Source organism: Podarcis bocagei, assembly GCF_964188305.1.
Source record: "Podarcis bocagei genome assembly, chromosome: 4".
NCBI lineage: Eukaryota > Metazoa > Chordata > Lepidosauria > Squamata > Lacertidae > Podarcis > Podarcis bocagei.
The window spans coordinates 73,707,530-73,728,416 of NC_138128.1; the positions used below are offsets into that span (position 1 = coordinate 73,707,530).

The window sequence follows — 20,887 nt, forward strand, 5'->3', positions numbered from 1 at the left end:
TTCCATGCACTGCTCTGATTCGCCAGAAGCGGCTTAGTCATGCTGGCCACATGACTGTACACCAGCTCCCTCAGCCAGTAAAGCGAGATGAGCGCCGCAACCCCAGATTCGTCCGCAACTGGACCCAACAGTCAGGGGTCCCTTTACCCTTACCTTTAAGACAAAACTTAATTTACCTGATGTGGCTAAGCCCTGGCCCAGGAGACAGCCCCCCAAGGATTTTTTCCCTGCAACGCCCCACCATTGGAAGGGTGTGTGGCTAAATAAATAAACAAATAAAGTAGACAGTGAGGTGGGGGGTGAATTTAAACTTATCTCCCCAGTGCGGCATCTTGATAAGGATGTCAGTTGTCTTCTCTCTGGTCATCAGATTGATCATTTCACCTCAATCAATCAATCAATCGTTTGACATCAGATTGATCACCTAAGACCTGAGGAGCATTAGGATGTGTTGCTAGCATGGGAGTGCTGTAGGAGAACCCAGCACCAACATAGACACTGGGAGATCACCAACAACGTTCCTCTCTTTCTGCCTGGATCTTGTTGGCCTGGTGACATCCTGATAAAGAGCAGATACACAGTCCCCTCTCAGACTAGTATCTGCAGAAGTGCATTAGGCGAACTTCCTTGATCTGTTCTCAATGCACCTTCTTGACCATCTCCATTAACACGTTTCCCCCCGGAAAAGGAGGTTGTGAGAGCATGCAGTGCTCTCGAGTGCAGTCTTCCATGGTGCTCTAGGCTGGCAAACCTGCCCTGCTTGTTTCTCCTGTGCCCCTTAAGCATCCTTGTGTCTATCTGTCTTGCAGGAGAATTTGTGATCTCTCCTGTGGAAGGGGAGCTACGCGTACGGAAGGATGCTGAGCTTGACCGAGAAAACATTGCTTTCTATAACCTCACCATTGCTGCCAAGGACAGAGGGGTGCCTCCTCTCAGCTCCACTGTAAGTGTTTGTGGTCCAGGGGCCACACTGCAAAGATGAGGTTCTGAATCCTCCATGAGGGAGAGGTGAATTGTGCAGGGGTGAGGAAACAGAACTGTACCTGATTAATGAAAAACCTAAGGAGGTATTGCCTCTATTCAGCCATATGGGGGAAACACCTAGATTGCCATGGAAGAACCATATGGACAATTCTTCTTTGTATTAATAGTCTCAGGCCTGTTTGCCCCTCTCCTCATCTGCCACCTTTCTTTTTGGTTTAGGTCTTGGTGGGAGTGCGTGTTCTGGACATAAACGACAACGACCCCGTCCTCCTCAACCTACCGATGAATCTCACTCTCAGTGAAAATGCACCCATCTCCAGCTTCGTCACCCGCATCCTTGCCAGTGATGCTGACAGCGGCAGGAATGCTCTTTTAACCTTCAGCATCACAGCAGGGAATATAGACAATGCTTTCTACATCAATGGCACCGTAAGTCTCTCTTTTTTTAACGTTGTGATACACAGCCTCCCATGAAGATCTCAGTAATCAGGATTATTTATGTGTGGAAGGTAGTCCTTCAGATATCCTGGTTCCAACCCATAAAGAGGCCCTTTATTGGGCCTCAGCAGCACTTAGTTCTGGGCCTGGGAAACTTAACTGGAAACCAGCTTAGCTGTCTCAATAAGGATATAAATGCTGCCTTTATGTGGCCCCTGTTAAGAGCCTGGTTGCAGAATCTGGGACCAGTTGTGGTTTCCCAGTGCTCTTCAAAGGCAGTCCTAGGCAGAGCACTTGGCAGTAATCCAGACATGAGGTCACTAAGGCATATCTCACCTGTCCAAGCCTGCAGTCTCCAGGATAAAGTGCAGCTGGTATACCAGGCTGAGCTTAGAGATGTGCACATCACATCTCTTTGGGCTTTGTTTATTTGGACTATAATCCCACCCAAAGGCTCAGGGAAGACTTGCAGGTGTTAGCAACATATATGGATGGTGCGCATAGTTCCACTCTCTCCTTTTATTTGCTTCAACATCTGGGAAATGTCTGGAGACCACAGTGCAAAGAAAGTATATAACTTGCAGCATGGTGTTTGCCACTGGGAGGCAACGGGGTGAAGGCTTCCAGTGGTCTTAAGAGGCTGGCATGTGTTTTCTTTCAGCTCTGCTGCTCCAGGTCTACAGCCTGCATGAAAAGAAAAACGTGACTTCACACTTCATGCTGATTTGAATTTCAGAAGTGTCCTTTAATTAGAATGCACTCATTGTCATCTTTCCACCTAGCTTTGGATACCTGAGCTCTATTCTGCAAATTGCTGAGCGCCTACATCTTTTCTTTTCCTTTTTTAAGTTGCATGGGTCTGAAGAGGTCATTGGGTCTGGAAATGCACTTCTCATTTGCACTCAGAACCAATGGGCAGTTTTGAAATCGTTGGTTTCACTTCTTTTCCTTCGTTGCTGCTGCACAGATCCTCAAATTATAGCCCAATTCTGACTGCGCAAAGGCCTCCTTCCTTCCAGCCCTTCCTACTAATTTCATAGTATGCTGGTGGTTGGGCTGAGAAGAGATTCAAATAACAAACCCCTACCTGAAAACAACAGCAAGCACCTCTTGATAGTAACATTAACCTCTTTTTTAAAAAAAATGATATCAGTCCAGCCCTGTGTATTCACATGCAGCATTTTAGCAAAGCTACCTCTCAGTAGCTTTAACTAGTCATCTTCAGGCCCAGATCTCAGGGTGTAATTTTTTCTTTTTTTCATTTCCTGACTCCCGTGTTCCAAAGAAGAGGAGTTTCCATAACAGATTCACCTGGTAAAATGGAATCTCTTTTTTCACCCTGGTTAGAATGGACATAACCTATTCTCACTTGCCTGAGCAGTAAGCACAGAATCATGGGTGCTGGTGCTCTCTGCTTAATGTTTCCCCATCACTGGCATCTGACAGAGTTAGACGCAAACAAAACAATGCAGTTCCATTTATTCCCCCTCTCTTTCCCCCTTTTCCCCTTTCCTGTCTCTTCATCAGACTGGCATCGTTTACATAAACCGCCCGCTGGATAGGGAGCGGGTGTCCAAATACAGCTTGACAGTGACAGTGAAGGACAACCCAGAAAATGCACGCAACGCAAGGCGGGTAATTATTCACAGTTTTCTGACTTTGGCACTGGGTTTACTGAGAGCATTTCATGTAACGCTGCTCTAGCTAACAATCAAAGGCACAAGACTCAAGCCTGAAACTTTGCTTCATCAGTTTCTCTTCTCAGACACAGAACCCAGACCAAGGTTTTCACAGCCCAGGTTAGAATATTTCAAAAGCTCTACAGCTCTTCATTCAAATGTTCTGTTACCACTCATCCCCTCAGCCCCCTAAAAAAAAATATGTGAAGGTACCTCACAGAATGGGCATAGAATGTTTTAATCTCATCTGCTTGCACATTATATAATTGAGACAATGCTGTTCTATAGGTAAAGGTAAAGGGAACCCTGACCATTAGGTCCAGTCGTGGCCGACTCTGGGGTTGCGGCGCTCATCTTGCTTTATTGGCCGAGGGAGCCGGCGTACAGCTTCCGGGTCATGTGGCCAGCAATGACTAAGCTGCTTCTGGCGAACCAGAGCAGCACACGGAAATGCTGTTTACCTTCCCGCCGGAGCGGTACCTATTTATCTACTTCCACTTTGACATGCTTTCGAACTGCTAGGTTGGCAGGAGCAGGAGCAGGGACCGAGCAACAGGGGGTCGCGGGGGTTCGAACCGCCGACCTTCTGATCGGCAAGCCCTAGGCTCAGTAGTTTAACCCACAGCGCCACCCGTGTCCCTGCATGCTGTTCTATAGATAGGCCAAAAAAATAAGACAAAAGGGGTATTTTCTGAGTCTCCAGGGGCCTCTTCAATGTTAACTCAGAAGCAAAGCATACTAAACTTGGTATAACATGGTAGATCTAGCCATTATCTCCAGAAATATATGTAGAGGGTCTATTACACCACTGTTGAATGTCTGCACTGGCTCCACGTTCTCTTTGGGTACTGGCTTAAATGGAAAAAGCACCCTTGTAATACTACCACATATGCATCAGGTTCAAACAGCATCAGGTTCAAACAGCACATACCTAAAGAGAGGCAAATGTCCAAGCCTGAACCCCTTTGCGAGCATTGTATATGACCTACCTGTTTGAATTGGCCTCTAGGATTCAGGCTTAAGTCAATAAAGCATAGTGAAGCTCTTGAGCAGTCTGTAAATCTAAACAAAACCTTAAAACCCCTGAAGAGACCAGTCTGTATTCTTTAGCAGTCATGATGATTGCGAGAAGGAGCCCCTGCTAAAGGAAACTGCAGCTTCTTTTGTAGTCATTTTGTCCTTTTCGTTCACACCACTTTAGGATTTTGACTTGCTGGTGATTTCAGTAGCAGATGAAAATGATAACCACCCCCTCTTCACTCAGAGTTCCTACCAGGCCGAGATCCTGGAGAACTCACCCCCAGGTATGTGTTTCCTCTTAACATATTCGAATCTCACAGCTTGCTGGTGGTCCCTTTGTTCAGCCCAGGTCTTCTGTTGTTAATGGGATTATATTTTATTTTTTACTTTCGAACGATATTATGTTAAAACTGTTGTAACAAATAAAGTGGTGACGTAAGAAGGAAAAGCTGTTTAGGACATCTCAGTTTCTGAACGCTGTTATCTGTTCTTCCACAACATCACTTGGCATACACTTGCCTCTTTACAATCTTCTCCAACCACTTTTTCAGAAATAGAGGAACTGTTCCCCCCCCAAAAAAAAAACCCCACCCAGATGCAAATCAAGTGAGGAAAAATTCATCTGATGTAAATGAGCAGAACCATCCTTGACCTGGAAAAAGCAGGTAGCAGACTTAGGACTCTCAATATGTCACATATAGTGGAGGTCAAAGAAATTGTTTTGCATTAGTTGCCAAGAACCTAGAACAGCTGTTGTGTCAGAAGATGTGCTTAATAAAGTTGGGGAGCTGTTTTTGAGAAATGCTGGAAAACGCAAATCAAATTAAACCTGGTAAAAGTGGATTTGTTGGAAATGACAGAATTTGTTTAAACAGTTGGATGCGGTCTACTATGATCACTTTTGTTTTATACAGATGCTATCCGTTTTCTGTGGCTACTAAAATACCCATAGTTCTTTTCTCTGTTGTGAAATGGCAAAATACTTTTATTTGTTTCTTGAAACCAGTAGTTTAGGATTTTTATGAACAAGCTTATGAATAAGTTTTAAGACCTTCTCTAACTCCCTTTCTTAAATAACAATAGCATATAAGAAACTGACTGTGAATTAGTGTGGTCCCATTTGCTGAGGCCAAAGAAGTGTACATATCAGAATTCATGTTAGCAAGTTTTCCCCAGAAGACATTGGCTGTATTCATATTTCTTATCTTCCAGACCATGGGTTGGAGAAGGCTTGGAAGATCATTCCTGATTCTCCAGACCATTTATTTGAACTTTAAGTACTTTTCAGTTTCTGCCAAAATATTTATACTTCAATAAACCAGTGTCCTTGCCTGCCACACTCCCTGATAGTATGTGAGTTCAGAAACAAGAGGAGGCAAAACTCCCACTAAATGTCCTTTTCACTTCAATATTCCTGATGAATTGTGTGTGTGTGTTTTGTTTTGTTTTAGCAGGGCTGTAAGACGTCTCCAAGGGGGCTTCTTGATTCAGTCTGCCAAGGCCTCACCAGGCACTTCTTTTTTGTCTCATGCTTCATAGGACCTCACCCTGTTTCACCCATTCATTATTCACTGTTAATCATTGGGGGGGGGGAGGGAAAGGAGGCAGTCTATTGATGTTATCTCTCTGATTGAATGGCCTCCCATGTTCAATTCAGGAACTCGCATCACAGTCCTTAATGGGCCCATTCTAGCTTTGGACAATGACCAGGGCATCAATGCTGTGGTGACGTACCAGCTCCTTGGGGCAGCGACAGACCTTTTCAGCATCAACAACAGAACAGGTAAGAAAGACATACCCGCTTAGCAGGCAGGCAGCCTATCTAGTGCAATACCCTGGTCTGGGGTGAGGAGGTAATGGAATATTTGCCCTGACCAATAGGAGAGCAGGCCAGAAATGAACCTTGGGCTTTTTTAAAGCATATGGAGAAGATCTGGGTTTTTGTGTGTAGGGAGTATTTTCTGTGAGGGTCATTCCATGTTGCACCTCACCTGCAATGTGAATCATAGAATCATAGAGTTGGAAGAGACCACAAGGGCCATCGAGTCCAACCCCCTGCCAAGCAGGAAACACCATCAGAGCACTCCTGACATATGGTTGTCAAGCCTCTGCTTAAAGACCTCCAAAGAAGGAGACTCCACCACACTCCTTGGCAAGCGGGTACAGCCTTGCAACTCGTCTGCTTGGCTTATCATTGGGGGCGAGCTATTGAAAAGACTTGCATAAACAAACTCATCAGTGGTGTCAGCTTTTGTTTACCCAAACAATGAGTGAGTAAACGGCAGGCCAAACTGGAGGGCCCATTCTTTTATACCATGGCCTATTTTTGTACTTGAGTCCTGCACAACAGTAGGCAGAACCTTTTGATAAAACAGCCTGCTACCCTACCGACACACCATTTTGGTGGCAAGCTCTACATGTAGTCCGTAGATGTCACATGGTGGTGTGGGTGATGGGCTTCACTGGGGAAAATTGTTGGGAGGTGACAAGATATGGTCTCCAAGTAAGGAGCTCTCCAGACTTCCCTTTTCCTTTGCCATTTGTTACGACTTCCAAGTGCTCGTACGCCAATTTCATAGAATCGTAGAATTGTAGAGTTTGCTGCAAATTTTATTTTGGCAAAATGAGATTTGCACTCTGTGGAGCATGACTGGTAGAACTTTGGCTGCCCGTGCCTATAGCTGGTTCCTATCTTTCCTAATGGAATCTTTATTCATAATTTACAGGGGTTGTTTTGGTGAGGCCAGGCCAAGTGATAGACAGAGAAGCCTTCTTGAATCCGGTCTTGGAATTTCTGCTGGTTGCAATGGATATTGGAAAGCTGAACAGCACCGCTAGGCTCACTGTGACCATTCTGGATGATAATGACAATAGGCCAACTTTTCACCCGGCCCTGTTGACTGCTCACCTGCTGGAAAACAGCCCTCCAGGTCAGAATGAAGGCAAAGTACAAATAATCTAGTGAGACTGAGATGAGGATAGGTACTGGGATTTCTTAAAAACAACAACCATACAGTGATAATTGAAAATGAAGTATGCAATCCAGGAAATCAAGAGATAAATTTGCAATATTCTACACCACTCTCTGGCCATTTATGGGCAATATGGATATTGGGTTGGATCCCCATTTAGTCATGCTTAGAGTAGGTCCAGTGAAATCAGTGTGAAGTCTGGATCTGGCTGATTATGTTTTTCTTACCATGCTGATAAACACACTTGTATTCTGGACACAGACAGACTACTGGAGCAAAATTCCAGTTAACCAAGGATCACCTTTTTCTTTTTCTTTTTTTGCTCTGTTCCCATAAGTTAGCAAATAAGGAAGAGACAATTATTTGTTTTTTGTGTATATGTGTTTAGCTGGCAGTCACTACATAGTTTTGCCCGTCAAGGAATGTACAAAGTGTTCATCACTCTTTAATGCTTTTTAATGATAGAGTTCACATCTTGTTCAGGTCACCTATATGGCCTACCTTCAGTTCACCATGAACATCCATATTGTCCTTTATGCAGCCCGTTATTATTATTATTATTTTATTTTGCTATACTGTCCTTCATCACAGGGCAGATTACAATATAAAAACACAAGAATACACGCCATAGTAACAAACAAACAAAAATACCACCACCTCTACACACACACAGCTTAAAAGGTCATCCATTGTTTAATTAGCCAAAGGCTTATATTTTTGCCTGGCACCTCAAGATATATAACGAAGGCGCCAGGTGAGCTTCCCTGGGGAAAGCATTCCACAAGCGGGGATTCTACAGTCTGGTGGAATTCATTTAGCTCCTTTGACCCTATCTGTTCCCCATATGTTCTTTACAAATTGTAGGAAGGAGGTATTTCATATCACAGTGTCATCACACGTCTATATCTTAATGAGCTTTCTTAAGCTTTCTTTATAGCAGGCTTCAGCAGGGGAAGACTGCTGGAGACAACAGTTTGTGGGACTGATCCTAGATGACAGCTCTTGTGTTCTAAGGATTCAGGTAACTGAAAAGCTCTCACAGTCTGGGTGTCCCCCCTAGGTTTTTCTGTTCTCCAGGTAATGGCAACTGACATGGATAGTGGCCTCAACCAGCAGCTGAGCTATCGGATCGAAAGTGGAGCTCAAGATAGGTTTGTGATCAACACCAACACAGGGGTGATCAGTGTGGCCAACATCAGCATAGACAGAGAAGAGAAGGACAATTACCGGCTGACGGTGATTGCTGTGGATCGAGGGACACCGCCTCTCTCTGGCACCGCCACTGTGAGCATCCTCATTGACGACGTCAATGACTCTCAGCCAGAGTTCATCAACCCCATCCAGACCGTCAGTGTCCCTGAATCGGCTGAAATAGGCACGGTTGTTGCTGAGATGACTGCAAGAGACAGAGACCTCAATCCCCGGCTGGAATACTACATCATTGAAATCCTTGCCAAAGATGATAATGATGCTCTTGTGCCTGACCAGCAGGGAGCGTTTGCAGTGGATTTTAGAACAGGTACAAGAGTTGGGAGGCTCCAAACATGGGAGTGTAACACAGTTTCTAAGGAAAATGGCCAAAAGCAACAGAAGGCAGGAAAAATGAATACTCTATACCATTTTAACATTGAAAAGAAACATTATCGGCCCAAAACATCATTTATAGTAACAGTTTTATCAAATGTCACTTTGTCAGACCTTCTGTATATTGAAGAGTTCCTAAAGTCAACAATTTGTTTAGTTATTTGTGTGAACACTTTATCTCACTTTCCAGCCCTAAGAAAAAGCTCCCCATTGTAGCTGATGTAAAACTCAGCACCACCAAGTTTCAAAAGTTAAACCTTACAATCAGAGTAAAATCTGCAGCCAGATATTTAAAACCATTAAAAGTTGCACCGCTGACTAAGAATGTTTTCATTGCCTATCTCAATGCCATCAGGGATGGGATTGGTCTCATCTCCTTTGGGAGGGAATTTCACAGCGGTGATGTTCTCAACACACAATCAGGTCCGTATGAAAGAGCAAGATCTTCCAGCTATCCTGGCCCATAGCCGTTTACGGCTTTATATGTAAGCACCAGGACCTTGAATTCAGCCCAGAAATGAATCTAAAAGGTCTAAAAAGGTGTGTACCACAAGTGGTTGGGCTGTTTTGCACCAGCTACAGTGTCTGAACACATTTCAAGGATTCCTCCACAGGGAGTGCATTACAGTAATCTAAATTGGAAGGTGACCGAGGTATGTATCACTGTGTCTGTAGCCAGACCCGCCTTTTCTAGGAAGGGGTGCAGTAGACACAACTGCCAAAGCTGTGCAAGACTCTCCTGGCCATTAATCTAAGAGCAGAATACAGTGAGGAAGATTCTCTCCCACCTTTTCTACTTTCTTCCCACCTCTGCTTCTCTTTCCTTTTCACGTCCTGCTCTTCCCCCTTTTTTTCTATGTCTGCCTTGCCCTTTCTGACTCTCCCTTTGCTTTCTTTGTACACTTTTGAATGGCTACTTGCTTCACTTCAACTATAACTAACTATACTCTTCTTATTTCCCTTACGGCTCTCAGACCTGCAGGTTTGGTTTTTCTGTTTCTATGCGTGTGCTCAGTGTCTTCTTTCCATCTCAGTCAACACCTCCTCCATTCTCATCCTCACCATCCCTGGTTCAGTGCCAGTTTGTGTCTTGCTGGCAAAGAGCAGCCAAAACGTGCCTTCCATGCATTGTGTCACAGCCTTCACAGACTGAATGCTGAAAGCTCCTCGGAAGCACCTAGCTGCTAGGGAGTGGGAGGGGCAAGGATTTTTTAGGGTAAGTGAACTTCCATCCTGTTCTTTGGTGGATAGGGCAGGGTTGCAAGGAGTCCTGAATGCAGTGTAACACAAATTTGGTGTTCTGACCCTTAAGGCCCACAGTGGTCAGCTTGCAATTTCTTTTATCACTTTTCTTATCAAACTTTTGAAGGAGCTGAGGGAGACTTGTATGAATCTTATTATCTCATGTTATACAAACAGCAATCTTGCAAAGAAGGGGGTAGTCTAAGACAGGCATATTCCCATCATCCCTGACCACTGGTCCTGTTAGCTAGGGATGATGGGAGTTGTAGTCCCAAAACATCTGGAGGGCCGAGTTTGACTATGCCTGGTCTAAGAGATAGTGTTTTACTCATAGTCACCCAAAGGGCATCATAGATTAAATTCTCTCTGCACAAGGCCAGCATTTTATCCATTCCTCATGCAGCCTCATGAACGCAGTGCTGTGGCTCCATATAAGTTTGCTATGCTAAGGTAGACCAGACCATGAATGTCACAGAAAGGAGACAGACCTGAAAGGTGTGCTGAGGCCACATCATGATTTAGCAGGTCACAGGAGCCAGATTAACAGAGTGATCCTGTACATTTTTAGTCAGAAGGAAATCCCCTTGTGTTTAATAGGGTCTACTTCCTAGTATTAGTGTTCAGGACTGAAGCCTTGTTCAGATTATTTGGAAACCCTTTCTCAGTAAGTATGCCTTGATACGCATTCTGCATAGAACTGAAAGCATATTCTGGTCAATATCTGAACTCATTTAACTTAGGGTGAGTCATCGTTCTCACAAAATACACTGCCTCTCAGTATCCAGGTTCGTTGAAGAAATACAAGTCTTGTTCATAATATAAAAGTACAAAAGAAATGTAAAAAAAACAAACCCAAAAATATTAAATAATGTATGGTACAGAATTAGGTTGGATTGAACCAAAGGAATGTGGATGTGCTGTGTGTTTATAGATGGGTTTTCTGACTAGGGAGAATATAGGTGAAAAGAGACTAAGAAGCTTGTAAACATTTGGTAGATGAACATACTTCTTTGGCCTGTGAAAGCTCTTGCTCCCATGGTTTGAGTATGCTATTTAGTGTGAATTTGCCCCCTTCTTTTTCTTACTTTCAGGTGCTGTGAAAGTTAAGTCCACTCTAAATAGGGAGCTGGTAGCCACTTACGAAGTCACCATCTCCGTCTACGACAATGCCAGCGATGTGGTGGACCGCTCAGTTAGTGTGCCAAATGGTACGGCAATTCCTGTAATTTTCACATTAAACTGAGTCACGCTATGGTGTTGAGGTCAGAAAAGGAGAGGGTTTCAGTCTGGTAAACCTTCAGGTGTTTTATCCTTACTCTTTCCTGTTCTCCCCTCCCCTCTCTGCCTCTCACAGCAAAGCTGACAGTAAACATATTGGATGTCAATGATAACACTCCTCGCTTCCGCCCTTTTGGGGCACTGTTTTTCAAGGAAAGGATCCTGGAAGGGGCCACTCCAGGGACCACCTTGATATCCGTGTCAGCTGTAGATCCAGACAAAGGTGCTAATGGTCAGATCACTTATGAGCTACTCGACCTTTCACCTGAGGGATATGTCCAGCTGGAAGACAGCTCAGCAGGTAGGTGGGACACATGGGACCCCCCTCCCCCATTCTTTCCAGGAAATCCCTAAGGGAGCCCTAAGGAAGGTTCTCCGTATGGGGGAGGAAAAATGTACCATTTTATTTCCCATTGTTTTTCCATTGGCACAGGAAGGTTCATTGTTTGGGCAGTCTTATGAAAAAAAAGTTCGTATGAAACCTTTTCTACTTCACTCAGGTCTCTGTTAGGGCTGACCTCGATAGTTCATTTGGCCAAGTTCTAAACATACCTCTTATATGTTCAAGAATTCTGCACCATTCGTTTCCTTCGTAATTTGTAGAAATTGTTTAATTATGAAGACCTATTTAGCACAGCGCCATCACTGTACATGGTGCTTTACAGTGTTACATAAGCCAAAAACAAAAACAAAAAACCCAACAAACGTGTCCTTGCCCCCAAGGAGATTACAAACTAAATTTAGGCTTTTGGACCTAACTTTTTTGGGAGATGGGCAGTACAAAAGGTGCTTTCAGGTGGGCTAGTTATTGGCACAAAATTTTGTTGATATCCTTCACTTTCTAGTGCAATGATCCCATCACTTTTCTAACTGCAAAAAAGTCCAGTAAGAAACCGTTAGCTGGCAGTTTCGTATAACTTCTATATGGCACTATCTGGAGGAGTGTTCAGTAAATTGTTCCGTGTTGTAAACAGCCAGTCTGGAATCTCTGAAAGACTGTGCTTGCATGTTCTTTGCTTGTAATGCAAGAATCAATGGACACCAGAGGTTCAGCAAGCTCTCTGCAGAATCAATATTTGTGGTCCCCTTTGGTTCACATGCATGGCTTGTACCCAACAGGAGGTTGGAGTTCATTGTTCTGGGCCCCCTAGTGGAGGTCAGACAGGCCCCCTTGATGTTGCATTTCCAGTACCCATGAAATACAGTTGTACCTTGGATCCCAAACGCCTTGGTAGTCGGACGTTTTGGCTCCCGAATGCCACAAACTCGTAAGTGAGTGTTCCAGTTTGTGAAGATTCTTTGGAACCCGAATGTTTGACAGGGCTTCCACAGCTTCCTATTGGCTGCAGGAGCTTCCTGCAGCCAATCAGAAGCCACGCTTTGGTTTCCGAATGTTTTGGAAGTCAAACGGACTTCCGGAACGGATTCCGTTCGAGAACCAAGGTACAATTGTACTTGCTTATTCCAGCAAGCATTTTAACTGAATTCTGATTTTACAGCTTTAACAAATTTTTATTTCTCTTGTATCCTACTTAGAGACAGTTGTAATTAAGTAGTAGATAATAAAATAAATAATGTTTATCAAAAGCGTTGTTTGCCTCCAGGCAAGTGGTGCTTCATTCCTAGCATGAAATGACCACCAGACCCTTAAGATTTTCTTTAGCAATGGCCCTGGACATATGTTTCTGGATAAGCATCTTGAAATTTGTCCCAAGGGCTGCAAGAGACTCTTAACTGTCTGTCATTCCAATAGTAGAACCAGCTGTCTGCGGGCATGTCATTTTTATTTTATTTTTAATGCCCATTCAGAATGGTCTATTAGAAGTCTGCAGAGAGGTGGGAGAAAAATTAGCATCAGTCAAGGTGGCAGTCATAATCTTCTCTTTCAGGAAAAGTAATTTCCAACAGGACGGTGGACTATGAAGAAGTTCAATGGCTGAACTTCACTGTTCGGGCCTCCGACAACGGATCTCCCCGGAGATCAGCCGAGATACCAGTGCACCTAGAAATTGTGGATATCAATGACAACAACCCCATCTTCAGCCAGCCATCCTACCAGGTGAATTGAAACATGATTTCTAGGTGGGGGACTGGGACTTGGGAAGCAGGATCAGATGAAACAATTTCCTCTACTATGAAATAGTGTCTGAAACAGCTCTATGGAGCGTAAGATTCAGGACAGCATACCACCTGTGGTGTGAGATTCCGTGATAAGAATCACATTAAAATTAACCATATAACTGCATATAATTTAGGAAGAGATTGAAGCCAAAGAAGCTCACAAGTGTGAAAAGGTCGGTGGCCCCTGGTTCACAATATATTGTGGGGAGTGAGGTGGGTGCAAGGTTAGATGGGGCTTATGTTCTATCCATCCAGTCTGAAATCTACCTCTGACCAGACAAATATCCCTGAGAAATTCACTAGCAAGGACATGATGGCGAAGCATTTCCTTGTTGACTGCCTGCTCCACCAGGTCCTCAGAGTCCTACTGCCTTTTTGAAAAGGAACACTCTGTTTAACCTTATCGGCTAATAGCCATTAATAGACCTGTCTTCTGTGAATCAGTTTTATGTTTTTTTCCAAGAGTGTAACCTAATTGCCATCAACACATCCTGAAGCTGATTATTTGTTGTAGAGATTAGGCTTTGTCATCGGTGATGGACAGGCAGCTCCACCACTCAGTTTGTGGCATGCATTGGGTCCGATACCCCTTTAGAATTGGATCCGATGTCTGACATCATCATTTTCTCTTGTGTTTATTACAGAAACCTGTCTTTGAGGATGTCCCACTAGGCACTGTCATTCTGAGGGTCCGTGCCACAGATGCCGATTCGGGACGCTTTGCCCAGATCGAGTACAGCCTGGGAGATGGGGAGGGCAAGTTTGGGATTAACCCCAACACGGTAATAAACTAAGCCAGCCTGCAAGCCTTTGACTAACCAAGCCTCTGTTTAGATTTGTCTCTACCCTGCTTGTAGTCAGGTCTACTGAACAACTACTAACAATTTAGTGGATAGCAGAGCCACTCCCACATTTGCCTGAGATCTGCTGACTATCAGAGGGCAGGTGGTGGAAAAAGAGAAGTGCATGTATAAAGAACTCATATGCTGCCAGGAGGGAAGTAGCAGAGTTGGATGCAAATACCCACAGCTAGGGATGGACTCGACAGAACCTGGATTCAAAAGTGGACTCACGTGATTCAGTCCAGGCAGATATTTATTCTGTTTTATTATTTATTTCATTTAGAACCCCACCAAGGCATACATGATTCCTCATTTAATCCCTACAGCCACCTTGCCAGGAAGGCTAGGCTGAAAGGCAGTGACGGGCCCAAGGTCACCCAGTGAGTTTCAAGGCCAAGTGGGGATTTGAACCCTGGTCTCCTATGTCCTAGTTCAACACTCCAACCATTACAGCACACTGGCTCTCATGACTCTCTTCAGATCATGGGCCCAGTTTAAAACCCACGGTCCAGAGGGTCCCTTTATGAGCCAGTCCAAGGACTACAGCACTGCCCTCTCTCCTTTTAGAAAAGAAGTTTCCTTTTAGAAAAGCTCCAGAACAGTCATCTGACTGCCCCAAGGGGTCTTCTTGCCACCGCACGATTCGAATTATAGTTAAACCGATAGTAAACTGAGTTGGAACGTACAAATGCCCCACATGCAGCACTCAGGAGTCAAGTTGCATTTTAAGTAAAGCAGTTGCAGTCTTGGGTCGTCATAAAGCAGTCTTACATCCGGGAATCAGTATACGTGGGAGGGATTACATGCAGGGGAGAAGCCAGCATGGGGAAGTCAACTGAACCTCTTTATACTAGCTTACTATAGACTAAGTAGGCAACGCCCCATGTCTCATGATGCTGACTCATCACGTGATACTGAGTCAGCATTTCCCCCTAGCACGGTGTTAACTCCTTGATACCCGCAACACTCCCAACAGACTTTACCTTTGTCACAACTGTGTCGCGTATCCTTGACACATGCTATACCTAACAAAGACCCAAAGAGACTTACCCCAAAAACTGCAATGTTGGGGCGCCAGTGCAGATGTACCTTCAATTGACTGCAAATGTCATTTTATATAGGAAAATAACTTACTGTCCAACGGAATCCCTGCTGATGCCCAAGAAGGAAAAGCAACGTGCTCCATCTAGCAAATGCACCGCTTCCATAAAGGTGCCTGAATGCATCCAATAACTTTCTGAAGGTCTTTGTGTGTTCCAGGGAGATATCTACATTATGTCAACCCTGGACCGAGAAAAGAAAGATCATTATATGTTGACTGCTGTAGCCAGAGACAATCCAGGGGCCATTTCTAGTGACCGCCGAGAGAACTCTGTGCAGGTAATTGAGTGACATGGAGGCTTCACTGCATGTTTTGGAAAACGCACCTCTGTGGAAGAGGCAAAGTATCAGCATATCTGCTTTGCTCATTTATAGCGACACCCAATATTTCCATTCCAAACTTTACTAAGAGTACAGAAAAGAAAAAAAGTTAAGTGCAGTAATAGCAAATGTGCATAAGGTTGTGACTGCATGGAAGACCAAGGCAGGAGGGGAGATTTAATAAAAATAAAAACAAAGTCATAGACTGTGTCAGAAACAAGATACAGTGGTACCTCAGGTTAAGTACTTAATTCATTTCCAAGGTCCGTTCTTAACCTGAAACTGTTCTTAACCTGAAGCACCACTTTAGCTAATGGGGCCTCCTGCTGCTGCCGCGACGCCGGAGCACGATTTCTGTTCTCATCCTGAAGCAAAGTTCTTAACCTGAAGCACTATTTTTGGGTTAGCGGAGTCTGTAACCTGAAGCGTATGTAACCTGAAGCGTATGTAACCTGAGGTACCACTGGAAAGAAAGCACGGAGAAAGAGAACTAGATGTTATGGGAAGAGGGAGAAATGCATATGGGAATCATCACAACCGCTGCTCCCTATGCTTTACATAGGAACCACGTGGCGTGGGCAGGATCAGGTAAGGAAAACCATACCAGCATCAGATGCTGAACTGCAGAGGGGAGGATTAATGAGACATTTCCAATGTACATGGACTCTTCAACATTTTCAGTGCCACGTGGGACAGGACAACAAATGCCACTCCAATTATGCAAGGATCCCCATCTGCATCGGGATTGGCTAAATATTTTTAGCCCAAGGCCTGCATTGGTGGTCAGCCACCCCTCTAAGGGCCACTTCACCAGCAGTAGATATGGCCAAAGTATATGTGTGCATTCATCTGTACACAGCCTAGACGCCTGTAGACCACAGACACATAACACGAACTGCACATGCTCTGGAATGGTTGCAATGCTGCCTTAAAGAGCAGGGAGAGGTCTTAATCTGTGATCTTAACACTGTGATGCTTCACAGTCAGCACTGGCAATAAGAGCCCTAAAGATCGGGCAAAGGAATTTTATCTCCCAATCAGGAAATAAAGTACTCTGCTCTTTAGAGATTGCACTCTATATAGCAGACTAGAGCACTTCTTCTGATCAGATTGGAAGGTAAAGCTGTAGGGGCTGGTTCATAGAAAAATACCCGTAAAAAAAGATGAGCCAGCTAAGTGAGGTTTTTGGGGTATCCACTTTGTGTGTGCAACATTGTGATGGGAGGATCGTTATGTTCATGTGCTTCAGTCTTCTAAGGGGCTTCTCCCCCCCCCCCCACTACATTATTGGTTTGCTTTGATTTCAGGTGGTGATTACAGTTTTGGATATCAATGACTGCCGACCCCAATTTGCCAAAAAACAGTATAGCACCAGTGTGTATGAAAACGAGCCGGGAGGGACTTCTGTGATCACGATGACTGCTACTGACCTTGACGAGGGAGACAACGGAATGGTGACCTACAATATTGAAGGGCCTGGAGTAGGTATGTAGCTTCATGAATGGAGAAGGTTTGTAGACAGGTGGGAAGAAAGAGAGCGAGACGGGTTAAAATCCCAGAAATCATCAAAAGCACAAAAAGGCTCACTTTCTTTCCATTTTACAAAAGAGAGAGCGAGAGAGAGAGAGAGCAGGCAATTGATTACTGTGTAGATGTAGACAATATGTACCATATTGCTTTGTATGATGTTCTTGGTTATTGGTGTTAATTATTACCAGATTCACATAGGAGTTGCAATGGGGAAAATGATTTGTAATGCCTTTACCTTCACAATAATCCTGCGTGTTTGGTTTTGTTGTTTGTTGTTGTTTAGTCATTTAGTCGTGTCCAACTCTTCGTGACCCCATGGACCAGAGCATGCCAGGCACTCCTGTCTTCCACTGCCTCCCGCAGTTTGGTCACACTCATGCTGGTAGCTTCGAGAACACTATCCAACCATCTCGTCCTCTGTTGTCCCCTTCTCCTTGTGCCCTCCATCTTTCCCAACATCTGGGTCTTTTCCAGGGAGTCTTCTCTTCTCATGAGGTGGCCAAAGTTTTGGAGCCTCAGCTTCAGGATCTGTCCTTCCAGTGAGCACTCAGGGCTGATTTCCTTAAGAATGGAGAGGTTTGATCTTCTTGCAGTCCACGGGACTCTCAAGAGTCTCCTCCAGCACCACAATTCAAAAGCTATGACCTGTCCATCTTGGGTGCCCTGCTCAGCATAGTTCATAGCTTCTCTGAGTTGTTCAAGCCCCTTCGCCACGGCAAGGCAGTGATCCATGAAGGGACGTGTTGTTCCCATTTAATTACTTGAAGTGTCAGTGCAGAGGTAGATCCTGAATCCAGATCTCTCCGGGAGGCCATGCTGGCTTTTTCTTTCTCTTTTGCTTCATCTCTCTTCTGTCAAGTGGGAAGAAGGCATCCGGATATGGGTCAATTCCTCCTACTGCCCAGGGTAGGCAGGGTCAGGTAACATAGATTTGAAGACATAGGCTGGCTGGGGAGACTCTGCCCTCCCCTGCATCACCCAGGTTCAGAATAGCTTTCCATCCTCACCAGTTTTTTGGCAGTCTTCTCAATCCCCCCCTCTTAGATTTTGTCCTTTCTTCTCACTGTACACTTCTTCCTCTTTGTTCTGCTTTTTCTTCTGCTTAAGGTCCACTCCTCTTAGATTTTCTTCTCCTTTGAGCAATGGGTCTAGCAGGGAAAGGAAAAAATGAGAAAAGCAAGGAAGTATTATTACCAGGCCTGTAAGGAGCAGTCACAGAAGAGCTGGTGTCAGTGCCACTAAACCTCCTGCCTTGACAACCGCTAGGGTGTCCCCAGAGGTGCACAATATCAGCTGCAAAGCCTTTTGCCTTTCTCCTGTGAAGCAGGAATGCACCATACCACACCTCATGATCAGACTTGCTTGGCTTGAATATTCATTACACTCCCTCCAGTGGTGGGTCTGCCCATAGTAACTCAACAGGAAAATTCCTCTAGAGCAGGGTTTCCCAAACTTGGACTTCCAGCTATTTTGGGACTTCAGTTCCCATCATGCCTGACCACTGGTCTTGTTAGCTAGGGATGATGGGAGTTGTAGTCTGGCAACAGCTGGCAGCCCAGGTTTGGAAAAGCCTGCGCTAGAGTGTTGGTCTTCAACTGGTGGGTCAAAACCCACTAACAGCTTGCAATAGCAGCAGCAGCACCATCATATGAGAAGAAAGAAAAAGGTCTCCAAATGCTTGTTTGGGTTAAAGGTAGATCCCAGGTCTGGAAATATTGAAAGCTCCTTCTCTGCTTCATGGCTGAGTGGGGATTTGAACCCTGGTCTCCGAGGTTTTCGTTTAACCACTATGCTATCTGAGGCAAAGGGAAATCGCCTTTCTTCTGAAACTTGTATCCTCATTCCCACTTGTTTAAGGAGAGAACTAAAAATAACAGTTTTAACCTTTTCGGTGCTGTTTAGCCTTTTATCTGCTTTTTAAAAAAGTAGCAGTGATTTCTGAGTTTCCACAGGAACGTCAGCACTTCTGAGAAATTTTTATAGGCAGCCCTAAAAGTATGAAACTTGCTGCGTGAGCTAGATATGTGCTGTTGCTACTAAACTTATTACTGTCTGGATTCGATTATTTAGTCTGATGTATCATTAGGGAGCAAATAAATTGAAGATGAATGAATTTATTGTTTGTTCACACACATTCCTTTTTCTCCATTTTGCTATTTGTTGAATAAGTTTATTGAAGTAAACTTGCAAAGGTTTGTTTCCGTAGTGCAATAATTAATGCAGTATCTGTACCATCTCTTCTGCCTGTAGAGGCCTTCAGAATTCACAAGGACTCAGGGCTCATAACAACTCGCAGGCGCCTACAGTCTTACGAGAGGTTCAACCTCACAGTTCTGGCCACTGACAAAGGGAGACCACCTCTCTGGGGAACAACTATGCTCCAAGTAGATGTCATTGACATCAATGATAACCGTCCGTTATTTATCCGCCCCCCCAATGGAACTATCTTGCACATTAAAGAGGTAAATCCCTATTTAGAATTTCTCATGCTTCTGATAAACGATACAGTAGTCCAGAGTTGGCCTTCTGTAGCTTTATGCAGCCAGCTGATTTAATGGTGTAGATTCCCACAGCAAAAAGTATATCTGCTCTGATCCGTGCTTTGTCTCTCACCTGCTTTCCTGAACAGAAGCATATTTGATCATTCTCAATCTTAGGTACAGTAATAAGTAATTGGGTATTATTAGGATGCACACAGTTGCTCTGGCTGCACTATTGAGGGGGGGGGGGAATAAAAATTCTGCTTTTCTTTATGAACAAAGCAATGACTAGAACTGAAATGTCCATCAGGTGGCAGCAATGCAAACGGATGAGAAAGGTGCCCGAGTACAAATATAAAAGTGATGTGTATTGCTCAGCTTGAGCTAACATGGCACCTCAGACTGGGCTAGAACAGGAGGAGGATGACATCTTACTTTCACCTGCTCTCTGTATTATACAACTTGCGAGTACTGACAAACCTGATCTTAAAGTAATGTGTGAGCTGTCCTGAGAGCATGATGGTGCTCCTGCACATCAGGGGCTCTGCTTAGAAGCTTATAGGCTTCTAAGTTCAGAAGTTTAAAGGAATTGGCTGCAAGAGCTCTAAGTACAAGTTTGGCAGGCCATCCTGCTTTGACGAACCTTTAATGAAGGGAAGTGTGTGTGTGTGTGTGTGTGTGTGCGCGCGCGCGTGTATGTAGGGATTTATGGTTCATAGGACATACTGTTCCCCAATAGACGCTTCTAGACTTGTATCCTTAAAAGCTTCCCCAGGTGATACAATATTTGTGTCTGTAAACAGGAAATCCCTCTCCGATCCAACGTGTATGAAGTCTACGCCACAGATAAGGACGAGGGTCTCAACGGAGCTGTGCAGTACACCTTCCTCAAAACCGGCGCAGGGAACAAAGACTGGGAATACTTCACCATCGACCCAAACAGCGGGCTCATCCAGACAGCAATGAGGCTGGACCGAGAGAAGCAAGCTGTGTACAGCGTAAGTCCCCTGGTCAAGAATGCTGGGACATTCACAGGAGTAGCCCATGTGGTTCTTTGTCCACAGCTGTGACCCTCATTGCTCAGAAGGCTGCCAAGTCCAGCCTGCCAAAGATGTGTCCCAGTGCTGCGATGGTGCCCAGGGGCAGGTGGAGAACTCAGACAAGCATAACAAACATGGGAGCATGATTGGGGATGTGGTGAAGCTGCAGTAAAGATGTGTGCTTAAACCAGGCCTAGAACCAGCATGCTAGTGCAGCCTTCCAGGTGCTCAGTCAGTTCCCCTCTCAAGCTATGT

The 20,887-nt window shown here is 44.6% G+C and overlaps 1 protein-coding gene across 1 annotated transcript in view; it reads left to right on the forward strand.

The window, feature by feature from the left end:
• The window catches only part of CDH23 (cadherin related 23), a 416,648-nt gene that overhangs the window by 380,854 nt on the left and 14,907 nt on the right, over window positions 1–20,887 (forward strand). Inside the window, exons 40-54 of the mRNA XM_081189581.1 lie at window positions 810–943; window positions 1,204–1,413; window positions 2,950–3,057; window positions 4,303–4,405; window positions 5,779–5,904; window positions 6,848–7,051; window positions 8,154–8,612; window positions 11,011–11,127; window positions 11,274–11,498; window positions 13,087–13,256; window positions 13,963–14,100; window positions 15,421–15,540; window positions 16,890–17,067; window positions 19,363–19,574; window positions 20,396–20,590. Of these exons, the coding sequence (XP_081045707.1) occupies window positions 810–943; window positions 1,204–1,413; window positions 2,950–3,057; window positions 4,303–4,405; window positions 5,779–5,904; window positions 6,848–7,051; window positions 8,154–8,612; window positions 11,011–11,127; window positions 11,274–11,498; window positions 13,087–13,256; window positions 13,963–14,100; window positions 15,421–15,540; window positions 16,890–17,067; window positions 19,363–19,574; window positions 20,396–20,590 (2,699 nt within the window). The remainder of the gene's footprint in view (window positions 1–809; window positions 944–1,203; window positions 1,414–2,949; window positions 3,058–4,302; window positions 4,406–5,778; window positions 5,905–6,847; window positions 7,052–8,153; window positions 8,613–11,010; window positions 11,128–11,273; window positions 11,499–13,086; window positions 13,257–13,962; window positions 14,101–15,420; window positions 15,541–16,889; window positions 17,068–19,362; window positions 19,575–20,395; window positions 20,591–20,887) is intronic.